General features: G+C 48.7%; 1 protein-coding gene across 1 annotated transcript; it reads right to left on the bottom strand.

Annotated features, from left to right (window-relative positions):
* Nucleotides 1–2,022: 2,022 nt before the first annotated feature.
* On the bottom strand, nucleotides 2,023–9,165 carry dennd6aa (DENN/MADD domain containing 6Aa). Its single transcript, XM_068748759.1, has 19 exons — nucleotides 8,935–9,165; nucleotides 7,724–7,762; nucleotides 7,538–7,580; nucleotides 7,160–7,272; nucleotides 6,977–7,057; nucleotides 6,601–6,706; nucleotides 6,184–6,263; nucleotides 5,347–5,406; nucleotides 4,969–5,024; nucleotides 4,521–4,643; nucleotides 4,337–4,432; nucleotides 3,603–3,697; nucleotides 3,428–3,493; nucleotides 3,235–3,299; nucleotides 3,004–3,093; nucleotides 2,729–2,892; nucleotides 2,535–2,637; nucleotides 2,382–2,456; nucleotides 2,023–2,177 (listed from the first exon to the last, which is right to left on the bottom strand). Exons 1-19 carry the CDS (start codon nucleotides 9,163–9,165, stop codon nucleotides 2,046–2,048), a joined length of 1,818 nt encoding a protein of 605 aa, XP_068604860.1. The 3' UTR covers nucleotides 2,023–2,045.
* Between the last annotated feature and the right edge of the window lie 3,510 nt (nucleotides 9,166–12,675).

Genomic DNA, 12,675 nt, shown 5'->3' with positions numbered 1-12,675 from the left:
CCACAACATGCCGAAGGTTTTTCCACCCAGCATCCATTTATTGCTCTTTTTTTGAACTTCATATACAGGCAAACCCTTTTGTGTTCAACGAAATACAAAACAAAAAAACAACAGAATCTGTAACTCTCCGTCTGACATGATATTACTCTGAGCAGACTGATCATAGTAAAGTCAAACACTGAAAACAGAACATTTGCCATTACGTCATTATACGTCATGCAGGCCGTTTGTTTGTATCTGCTTGTTCATGTACGAACACAAATCAGTTGTAAAAATGTGAAATGATTTCATGCGACCATCCTGATGAATTTGAATTTTTTTAATTGTTGCGGAAACCTCCTATAAAAATATCGAAATGTTCTTTTCTCCGTGCTTAATTATTATTGTTTGTTCTTTTGAAGACAATGACACGATCTGAAACACTGCGGGAGAAATCAAATCAAACTTTACTGGGCTGAAAACACAGAACCTGTGGTACTGGCTGGTTCTTTCCCGTCAGGGTTCTGCCTCCTGCTTCTCGTTTGATGCTGGTTGCCTCACTGATGGAAGACAGACTTCTGTCATACATTCGTCTGCAGGTAAAGGATTCCTGAGCAGGAAGCATCTCAGAGTTGCTTTGTGTTCCGCAGCACAAAGCTGCAGAACCTTCCTGTCAGGAGGACGACGGCCCGTCGGAGCGATGTCGGGCGTTTCCCTGACGGTGATGCACCGTTATATTTACAGACCCGGATGTACATCCAGCTGTCTCATAGACGTAAGAAAACGCCTTCACATGTTCTGCTTGTTGGATGTTAGACACTGCAGGACTGTCTGACTTTGTGCTGAGGTGCATCACCTGAAAATGGAAACTCATTGATGAATGAAATAAGAAAGGCCTATCAGAAAATAGTTGGTAAATAATTAGGACCTTCGAGCCTCAATTACGAACCGGTGAATCACTTCGACAGTCATAAACACACATGTTGGTGTCCTGTTCCAAGTCAGCATGGAGACAGATGATAAATGGTCATTCTTTAAAACCTCATCTGGCCTTTACTGTCACCATAACAAGTCTCCGTCCATCTAGAAACTGACCATCCTCCCGAGGGTGGAAGCCGTGCGTGGAGCACAAACTTATTAAATAGGGTTTCTAGAAATATTTCCACCCAGGAAAGGTACAAAATTAGTACATTAGTGTTAAAAAAGGGAAAATATATTGACAGCAAGACAATAAGACAATTTAATAAAAATAACTGTGTGATCCTTTTATGCTAAGTTATTCATTTTGTGACTTGTAAGACAAGAAAAACATTATTTTATAGAACTAATCGTTTCAGCCCAGAGAGACTCTCAACCCTCAGAGCAGCTGAAGAATAAAAACTGTAACAAGACTGGAATTCAGTCATCAGAAAATACGTCAGCGTGTCGACCCCCCCCCCCCATGGGATGCAGAGTCTGAGCACCCTGACCGCAGGTGAGCGGCTAACTGCACTGAGATCAGTCTCGTCACTGCTGCGCACGTCAACATTTCACACTAATGTGGTTCTAAACCGCTGCTTGTTCAGTCTGTTTGCATAAAAGCGAGCGTTCGTGATGTGTGTGTGTGTGTGTGTGACGGGCACGCTGGTATGTGATCCATGAAGTGCACTTCTTTTAAAAAACTCAATCCTGCCAGTCCTGCAGCATTCCATCGTTAAGATAAATAAGGTAAAAACAAATAGCAAGAGGATGGGGGGGGGGGGGGGCTGGGCTTCCTACACACAGAACAGGACATGTCCACCTGGTCCACATCTCCGCTGACGGACACGGCTGATATCCACGGATGCTCCACAGCACAGGCGTGGAAACGATAAAAAGAGGAGGAACTATAACCAAAGTTGGATTGTTTTGTTTTGTTTTGTGAGGGAATCAAATTGGAAACTTAATTTGGAACTGGGTTGGTATTGACGGAATCAAAGTCCATGATGTTCTTCCAGGTCCAACCGGAAGAGGCCCTCCAACGGGGACGCAGTCCGTAGGAGCCGACACACAAGTGGGGCTGGTAGTGCAGGCCGAGTGGTTCAAAGTCAGGGTGCGGAGGGCTTGTAGAGGATGGCCTGCAGGTCCTCCGGGAGGGACAGGACCACAGCCTCAATGTGGGCCCTCAGTTTGGCAACGGTCCCGGGACGGACAGGCAGCTGCTCCTTCTCTGCTTGGCTCTGTAGCAGGAAGCAGCAGAAGGCATTCATCAGTACGACCCGTGACCCGACCCGCGACGTCCGACCCGCGGCGTCCGACCCAGAGGATCGTACTCTCCACCATATCAGCATGTGGGGTCATGTGACAGTGTGACCAGACACCGCCGTCGCATGGTAAAATACTGTTGCCATGCCAACGGCCCCCCAGGAGGAGTTTATACTGACCAGTTTATCCTTTAGCTTCAGAACCAGATCAACAGTCTCCACCTCAGAGTGCTTCTGGACCCTCTGGTGCAGATCCTGCAGAAGGAAGCTCGTGTAGGATCAGAGAGCCTGAAACAGAGTTTCTGCCTTTCATCTTCACCCCTTCCTCCTTACCTCCTCACACAGCGCCTCCAGGTGCAGAGCCTCCAGTTTATGCATCATCTCCCTCCTCCGGCTGCGGAACCAGCCGTCAAAGTTGGGAGACTTGAGGAAATGCCTTCAGACACAGAAGCAGCCGGGATGCTAGCGATATGCGGCACTCTCACAACACGAAGGTCACGCAGGGACGACCTGCTCCACGAGGATACCTGTAGAGCCCGAGCCAGTCCCCTTTCAGCCTGGATGTGAGCTGAGGTCCAGCTTTCTCCAGCGTCTTCATGAATTCCTGCTGGATGAAAGGCCGAAGCTGGGGAGGACTCTTCCAGGGACTGATGGACTTCTGCAGAGGCATCAGACTGGCCACGTACCGCTCCTGCAACACATAACCGCTTACCCCTTACTCTATTACTCTCCAGCATCTACTGTCTACTGTCAGTTGGACGACACGCAAAGAAGAACTACGCAACACCGAGGAAGCTCTCACCAGGGGAATGATGAAGCTCTGCGTGAGCTCTAAGAAGTAGCGCCGAAGAATTGCATTCTGGGCCGCGGAGGGTCTCTTCTGTTGAATGCCCTGAGACGCAAGCAAAAGAGAAACGTGTTCGGTAGAATATCGAACGCCTCGTGGCTGCTTCTGATTGGCCGATGACTGTGCCCGCCGAACGTTCTTCATCCTGCAGGGTGAGGATCCGTCGAGAAGACGAGACCTTCTTACCTTCTGGAGCTGTTTGATGATCCCTTCATCTTTGCCTAGGTATGGTTTGTATGCAGTGTATACACCTGTAAATCGCACACAGACACACACACACACACAGGAGGAAACGGATTGGCAAGCATAAACAGCGCCCCCTGCTGGAGAGCCTGAGGAACATAAACCTGGAAGTGGGCAATCTGGTTTTTGTATTTACCGGGTTTAGAGTCCAGAGTTTTGAGGTTTTTCAGTTTCTTGACTTTCATCTGCTTGGCCACCTCTCCTGTGTAATAAACACACACACACACACACACACACAGTAAAGGGCTGGTCTGACTGGTCCCAGCTCATCTCCCAGTAACACTGCAGCGACGGCTGGACATCTGATCTACCCGCTTGCTTCATGTCTCCGATGCGGACGATGTGCGGCCAGTGCTGCAGTGTTTTAGCGAAGAAGGGGTTGGTGACTCCCAGAACGACTGACGGCCTGCAGGACAGATATGGATCACACTGGAGTTCAGAACCAGCACATCTTAAGCTGCACCACAGGAACAAGGAGTACAAATGGTTCAACTTGACCCAGCTGCAGACCGAGTGGCTTCAGAATCCAGGTGCTAAAAGTTATGTAAAGAGCTGAAAGGTGCACTTCTCATAACTCCTCTTTTACAAAGGCACCCCCCCGCTTTTTTTGTCATTATTTAAAGTAAAAGTGAATCAGAGTTGATGCGTGTTTGGAAGATTTTTTTAATCCGTAAATGTTTGCAATGTTAAAATGTAAATTTTTTCCCTGATCCGGATGAAATTGGGTGGTTAGATAGAGCGCCCCCCCCCCCCCCCCGCCCTACATGTCTGTGTCAATTCCATAAACATCCATGTTAAAGAAAGTTTCAAAGTGACCCAGAATCCAGAATCTCTTCTGGATCATCACCAACATTCCTGGTAAGATTCCCATTTCCTGAAAATGTCATCAAAATCCATCCAGACCTTTTTGAGTCACCTCTATGTGACCTCACATCTCTCCGGATAAAATCAATAACATGAGGCCACTGGTTCAAGCCCGACAGCCGTCGCAGCCCCATGAACACCAAGCTGCAGGGAATGGGAATGGCGCCCCCTGGCTACTCACGGAGCCTGCGTTCTGGTGGTGTACTCCTTGAACTCGCTGTCATGGATGGTGAAGTAGGGCCGGAAGTCGCTGCAGTAATGCAGGGGGGCGATGCAGCTGCAGGGACAGAGCAGAGCGCGGCAGCTGAAGCGAGCGCATCCAGGAACCAGCATCAACGGCCACTCCCTACCAGCTAACTGCTAACCTGACCAACGCCAGCACGGTGTCGGACGATTCCGCCGGCGACGGCGCCATGACAACGAGCGCCTCTCCCAGCAGCACCAACTCCCACAGCATCTGGATGTGGAAGAAGACTGGGTAGAAACACCTGGACACACAGAGCACAGGTCCACGTGGTTCATACTGCAGACGTCTGACAGAAAGGTGGCAGAGCCGAAACAGTCCTCGACTCCCCCGGCTGCAGGGAAACCCCGTTAGATCCCAGAGTTAGTCCTCGACGATAATGAACGAAGTGAGACGGATTACATTTTACATCTAGAGAGCATCTACAGCTCATCGGACAGTTCTCTCATTTTATTCTACAGTCCATTTACCATTTGTTTACGTGACGACGGCTACTCGTGGGTCGTCTCTCTGTGAATCGGGGGACCCGAGCCGACATCGCACGCAAACACCGGGACGGCAGAGCTCACCTGAACAGGTCCACTTCGTGGATGGTTGGAAGCACCATGGACACCTGACTGTCGCTCTGGAAATCAGACACGCACGGGCTCGTGTGAAGCTTCCTGTGTTCAGCGTACGTTCACACACATACATTCAGAACGCTGCCGCGGTGTTGTGAGGATGACGATGGAGAGGCTCCGACTTCATCACAATCAGATTAACAAACTGATGAACTCTACAGGGCAGATTACCATGAGGCATAAAAACGGCGTGCCTCGCCTGGTTTAATAGTGTGTGTGTGTGTGTGTGTGTATGTGTGTACTGAGTTTAATACATGGTCAATGACAGTCAGCGGAACTACGGTGATTGATCAATCCATGGGGAGGCTCAGCTGGCTGCTGCCTCACCTGTGAGGACTGGATGAGCTGCAAGGTCCCTGGTTTGTCGTAACAAGTTGGGATTCGAACCTGCAGCAGGACGCATTAAAGACACAGGAAACATTGACACCAGATTCAAACATACTATTTTTGCAGTACATGTTTAAACCACAATTACAGCGCTCCGGTTTTCCGTGTGCAGAGAGGAAGAGGAACGGAGGATGACGATGCTGCAGCAGCGGCGGCTGACGTCTGCCAGTCCTTTCATTCAGCTTATCATAATAAGAAAAGTCGCGACCACACATTTGGCAATGCTCCACGCTCTACGTGAGACCGGTACCGGGATGCCATTTCATCTCGCTGCTACTTGCGCTCGAAGGTAGCGCCGATGTCTTCACTGCGTGCCGCATCGACGCATTCTGCCATCGGTTAGCTTCAATGATCGGATTCTGAGCACCTCCGTTCATGCAGCAACACAGCCGCAGCGGATACTGCAGAAAACTCAAGGTTGCTTTTAAAGTCTGAACGGTCTCTGGTGGATTTCAGAATCCGTTGGGTAGACGGCCGCTTTTCTCCGAACCAATTCACCGTGTGAACCTGGACTGCGTGCTTTAAAACAGAGGCCACACACAGAGCGCTAAAGCATCCGATTTGCAGGATGCTGTTAATCCTTAGCTTTCTCCGCCCATTCGCTTTGGGTGCACAGACGTTACTCACAATCGTTTACACAATGAGGACAGGACAGCACTTTGCCTTTTTAGGGTTAACAGTTTGGTGAAGGACAAAATAAGGCTAGTAATGGTTATGGTTAGAAACTAAATGTAAGTCCAAAAGTTAGGGAAGCATGGTGTGTGTGTGTGTGTGTACCTTTAGGACCACGCCCATAATGGGTAGTGTGAGAATTCTTCCAGGACGGGGCATTGGCCAGCGGTCTATGTCGTTGCAAGCTGTAAATGAAATCCACAAGCAGCAGAGGTCTGAATCAGAATTCCAGCTTCATCATCTCGCGGCCGCTGAATTCAAAAGTCGATTGAAGATGGGAAAACATAAAGTGAGGAAAACGCTCTTCAGATAAAATGATCTCAGATGCAGAGGCCAAAAACCAGAACGACGCAGGAGCGAAAAGGGGGAAACCACCCTCCAAGTGGACCGAAGAGGAGTCGTTGTCTCGTTGATCAACTCCCTCACTAGAGGATTACGTTTCATTTGTCTGTGACGTTTACAGCATTAAGAAAGGAAAACGCTGATAGCAGGGCAACAATCGCTGTGTGTACTCAGACTGACCAGCCTCCAGACAAGGTTCCTGCTTCTCAAAGTACTCTGGAGCCATGATCTTCAGCAGGGAGTGGAAGAAGGTCACGTAGGGCAGATCACTGATCAGGACCAGGGACTGGCGCGCGCGCGCGCACACACACACACACACACAGAGACAATGCATTTGAACACAACATTAATATAGTCATTTATGATGTCATCAGTTAGACCTCTGACTGCTGAACTGTTGATCAGCGGTTTGAAAAACGTAGAAAGATATTTGAGTTTAAGTTTGAGTGCATACTGGACGTGTGCATGTAATCTGTAATGCAAAATTGTGATGCGACAAACAGATACATTAATGAACACCATATTTCCTACTTTAGAAACACAGCATGTCACTGACCTTCTGAAAGTATCCTCTCTTCAAGGATTTGTCTCGCACCTGACGGAAGTACACATATCCATAGTAATGGCTCGGTTCCCTCTGCAAAAGACACACACACGCAGTATAGCGATGTAAACTACACGGCCAGATATGACACGTGCTGAGAATACTACATGTGTGTTTGCTCTGTACGTGTATCACCTTCAGACAGGAAGGTGCATCTCTGTCGCTGGTTTCCAGGAAGCAGCCAGGTGACAACTTCCTGCTGGAACCCTGACGGAAGCGGAAACAGAACTGCGTGTCGCCAAGGCAGCCTGGAAATACAGCAGAGTGACGGTGTGGTTACCATGGGAACAGAATAGCTGTCACCCTTTATAACATGAAATGCAACATTCTGTTCAGGAACTGGACACCTCTGAGGTTTTGGGACATTTCCTTCCATTACAGCTCACACGTTCTTCCAATGAGTTTGAGATAAGAATACATAGAAATGTGATTGTCAGCGGTGAACACGGCCTATAAGAGGGCAAAAACCTCCACAGCAGTCCAGAAGTTTAAAAAGATGAGACAGAAGCTCACCTGAGTTGGAATCAGGGAAGGAAAGGTAGCAGATGTTCATTTTCTGAAAGCAAAACAGATTAAAGATGACTTTGAAGATTTGATGTGCAGTTTATCAGCATTCGTTAATCCACTGACAAAGGTAACAATGCGTAGCTTAAAAGTGCGTGTTCTTCAGCCAGTCACAGATCACCAAGCGCGACTCACCTCTTTCTCCGACAGTTTGGAATGTTGAGGATAAATGACCTGAAGGAGAGAGGAATCATTAGACAGCCGCTCATCAGAGGCTGAAACGACTTCCAATCAAAGGCCAGGAAACCCGACTTCCAATCAAAGGCCAGGAAAACCTGGATCTTTTTGACTGTGATATTTGCATTTACTATTTTCCATTATTCGGTCTCCTCCTCTCTTTTACTGCAATCAGAAATCTTGCTGCAGCTCATTTAGTGCAAACTACGAGAATAAACAAAAAGAAAGTGTTACAATTAGAAGAGGGGAAAAAACGCACACATCATTTGCCACTTCCCTTTTGTCGAGACAAAAGACAGATGATGTGTTGTTGTTGTTGTTGTTGTTGAGACTGGCTCTTGCTGTGGGGTAAACACCGTTCCTGAGTCTGTTTGGGTCCTGATAGATCCGTACCGCCCGCCTGACGGCAACAGATCAATGAGTGTCTGTGGAGATGCTTTTAACTTTCTGGAGACAACATAAAGCTCGACCAGTGAGGGGAGAGGGCAGCCAATGACCTTGATGACCTCTTGGAGTGACTTCCTCTGGGTCACCATACCCCCCCCCCCCTCAGACACGAGTCCCACGACTGCGGTGTGCAGAGGTGCAGCCGTAGGTGTAGAGCAGGTGATAAAGTTACTGCCACGGCTATACAGTTGAGAACTTGGGCTATACAAATACAATTGTATTGATCGATTGATACACGCACTCTTTCGTGTAAATAAAAACCGCCCCCTCCCTCCAGAGAGGTCACTGTGATGAAGGTTACTGAGCTGTCCCGTCACAAGCAAGCAGCAAGATGATGGGCTTCTTTCTACGTGGGTGAAATCACGTGGCCTGTCCTAAAAGGAAACGGCAACAAACGACATCGTCAGTGGGAGAGCCTGATGCGGACTTTGAGTCTCCTCGTCTTCCTCTCCTGACCTTCTGACTGAGAGTGGACAACTGATCCTTCAAATAGTGGGCAAATGTGGCAAAGAGCAGTCAGAGTCGCTTTAACAATGACGTTTCTGTCCAGAAAACGAGCCACACACTTCGTTCATCTCATCGAACACAAGCCGGCCTGGAGCTGCTTACTGCAACCTGTGTATCGTGTATACGTGTGTATGCTAGCTGTGGTTCGTGTACGCCGCTCCAGGAATTAGCCCGAGCCGCAGACAAGTTGTCCCCGGCGCGTCCTTTCCTCTCACCTCCACCGCTTGTCCCAGCTCCAGGTCGAAACCAACCACGCAGAGGCAATGCAGCCACGCGGAGAAGCGGTCCCACGGCAGGAGTCGAGCCGTGACCGGCTCGTCGTCGGCTCCGGGCGCGGGGGGCAGCGTGATCTCCTCGGCCGGGGAGATGCTAGTAGCGTCCTGGTCATCCAGATCGTCCGGCTCATCGGCCTGCTCGCCCATCTCCTCCGGGCCCTGCAGCGCCATGGCCACGGCCCGACGCGGACACTCAGACCGCCGTCGAGAAAAAAGCTTCCGGTTCGCTCAATAACTTCCCGATTATTTGTCCCTCGAGGTTTTACAGCAGCCGGAGATCAACGGGACGCGACGGGAGCAAAGCCGAGCACAGAACGGAAGCGGGAGCGTGCTTACGTAAGGAAGGTAAACAATGACGTCATCACGTAGTGCTGTGACGTTCTGCAGCGACGCTCGGAAGCGCGTGTCGAGGAATCCAGGCGGCGCTTGTGTGCTTTTGATCTCATTTCTCCCGATTAGGGCCACATTAATGATCGCAGGAGATGTTTTGTCATTAATATTGCGTGTATCTGCGACTAGCAGTGGAGAAAGGCGCTGTAGAGACTCCTCCATGTTCGGGACGCATGAGATGAGATGTTTTCATTGTGTTACGTTTGACTGTTTTGTGCATCTTTCTCTCCTGCAAATTGTTTTTGATCAGCTCTTTTCTTGTTTGTCTTCTCCATCTGCAGGAGAATACTTCTTAATACTTCTACCCCGCTGCTTCTCAGGGTAATGTTGAAAATGTTGGGGATGTTACCAGGAACAGATGATTACATTTTGTTGATGATTCACAAGAGATGGATTCCAGACCACTTTGAAATCTTCCTTAAAGGAGACATGTTATGAAAAACTCACTTTTCCCATGTTTCTACACTATTATGGTGGTTTGGGGTCATTATCAACCCAAAAACAGCAAAATAAGCCATCAAGTGAATCCTGCATAGTTTGCGTAGTTCTGTAATCACCTACTGAAACGCGTCTGGCAGAAATAGAATAGAATGCCTTTATTGTCATTGCAAAATGGATATACAACGAGATTAGCACCGTTTGGTGCTTTGGTACAACATAAAATACAAATAATAGGAGAAGAAACCAACCAACCAACACGAAACGTGCACAAGATGTGCGTGCACATGCATACACATTCATTGCGTGCACGCAGCTGCAGCTTGAGTTTCCTCAGCTGCCGCAGGAAGAACATCCTCTGCTGAGCCTTCTTGATGAGGGAGCTGATGGTTGGCTCCCACTTGATGATGATGAATATATTTATTAGATAGAATGTTAGAGTACAAGTACAGTCACACAGTAGCATGTATTACAGTACAAATACAGTCAAACATCCTGTCTAAGAGGAGCATTTCTAAAAAGCCCTTGCGGTCTTGTTTCCGTTGAAAGTCCTTCATACACAAATCATCGACAATTAACAATACAAATAAAACCAATATTAAATTACTCAATTGATGCAAAATAACAATAAAATACAAAGACACATAATATGTACAACGTAGGTGTGTGTGTGGGGGGGTGGGGGGTGATTGATCCGGAGAGAGTCGTGATGACTATCTCCGTTTCTGCCCCCCTGAAAGGTGTATTTTTAGGGCCGTTTTGAAGGAGGTCAAAGAGGAGCACGTTTTGAGGGCAGGAGTCAAACAGTTCCACCCCTGGGGGGCAGTGTTGTAAAAAGATGATTTACCCATGTTAGTCCTGTAGGAGGGGGTAATCAGGTTGTTGTTTGAGCTCCCTCTAGTGTTGTGGCTGTGGGTGTCACTAAATCTGTGGAGGTGTTTATTCGGGTATGCAGGGATTGAGGGGACTGAGGGCAGAGCTGCATTGACTATTTTAAATGCCAATCCCATTTTGAGCTGTTTAACCCTGTCTTCTACCCTGAGCCATTTTAGGCTAGCAAAATGTCCAGGAAGAAGGTGGGTCATGGGCCCCAGATTGAGGAGTAGCCGAATGAGGTTTTGGGAAGTTTGGAGTTCTCCACTGTTTTCTGGCTGTTCAGCTCCGGGTTGTTGCTGCTACACCAGGACTCCAGCCCGTCCACCTCCCTCCTATAGGCAGACTCATCACCGTCCGAGATGAGCCTCATGAGGGTGGTGTCGTCTGCAAATGTAATCAGTTTTAACTTTTAACGGACTGGTGGCTGGAGGTGCAGCGGTTGATGTACAGGGAGAAGAGCCAGGGGGAAAGCACACAGCCCTGGGGGGATCCGGTGCTGATAGTCCGAGTGTCCGAGACCGTCGTCCCCAGCCACACATGCTGCCTCCGGTCCGTCAGTCCGGTCCGTTCTAGTGTGAGTTTATCTTAACAATTTCAAAGCCTATGTTTTAGTAATCTTTGACTCAAACCAAACCAAAACAAACCAATCAAAGTAACTTTTCATGATCTCCATTTATTTTTTTACCTGTATCTGTTTTCCAGATATCAACGGGCATCCAAATAATTTAAAAGTCTATCCGTAATCTAAATGAATAATTAAGACGAGGTTTGTCTTTTTTCTGGGTCATCTGATTTAGTGAGCTCGGTGGAGGAGCTGCTGTGAACCGGGCCCTGAACGCACCACGCCTACCTGCGCTCTCGTTACAGTATGGCGGCCCGGACATGCAGAGAAGGACTTCTCCGAGATTCCTTCCAGAAAACTATGAGAAGGCGACGCTATAACTCATAACCGCCTCCGCAAGTACGACCTGGAACGGCATACGCGACGACAGAGCAGCGTGTGGTGTTTCCGCGGTATTTACGGCTAGCTAAACGGGCCGGGGGGGGATACGGAAGGACCCGCAGTCAAGAAACTCCCTTGATTTTTCCGCGTCGGTTTCTGCCCTGACTGTCAGTTAGCCGGATAGCTGCTTGGCCGCGTCCTTCAACCACTAGCCCGCCGTCTGCATGCTAGCATTCGCTTTCTGGGCTCCGCTGTAACAGAAATGCGGGCTAGCTTGCTGCGATATTTCACACAGGAGATGGAAATGGCATGTCGCCTCCATTAGGTAAGCGAACTGGTGGGTGAAAAACAGTGGGGCTTCTTGACAAGTTTGTCAGCACTTATTAGCCTAGCCTAGCCTAGCCTAGCCTAGCTAGTTGGTACAGCGCCAGAAAACACTGGCAGCGACCGAGGGCTTTGCCAATCCATTAGCTAGCTAGCCAATTAGCATCTCGGTGGCAGAAGAACACATGATAATCCTTCTTTAATCCCCGCTCGAGTGTCTCAAGTCCTCTCCAGGAATTTAATTTGTCGAAGACAAGAGACTAAAATGCTTTACTTCACTGAAGTGACTAACTCGGAGGTGTTCAGTGTTGTTCGGCAGCCAGCTGAGTTTCCCCGAGTCCTCTGGATTAATAACCAGTAATGATGACACGTAGCTAAACGCTAATCGCGTGTTTAGCACAGTGTGGTGTGTGTGTGTGCCCCCCCATATGCATGAACTCATCTGACTAGTAGTCTGACCTGTAGCTCTCAAGGGGGTCTAAAATCCAAGTGGCGTTGACTCTGACTGGGTTCCATTAACTGCTTCATTGCCACGGGACCTTGATGGACGTGGGCGGCCGTGCGCCAGGCGCCTTTCAGCGTGTCTCGATCCATGGCTCCTCGGTCCGTGCGTGACGCCTGCTGTCAGTTGAGAGTTTCCTTATGCAGCTTTGGTCAGGGGACGTAATGTCTTGTCTGTTTTGCGCCCGGCGGTTTATTTTTCTGTTTTC

This window comes from Brachionichthys hirsutus, chromosome 15 (assembly GCF_040956055.1).
Source record: "Brachionichthys hirsutus isolate HB-005 chromosome 15, CSIRO-AGI_Bhir_v1, whole genome shotgun sequence".
Classification (NCBI taxonomy): domain Eukaryota; kingdom Metazoa; phylum Chordata; class Actinopteri; order Lophiiformes; family Brachionichthyidae; genus Brachionichthys; species Brachionichthys hirsutus.
Note: the sequence above shows the minus strand (reverse complement) of the source record. Positions and strands in the feature narration are given on the sequence as shown.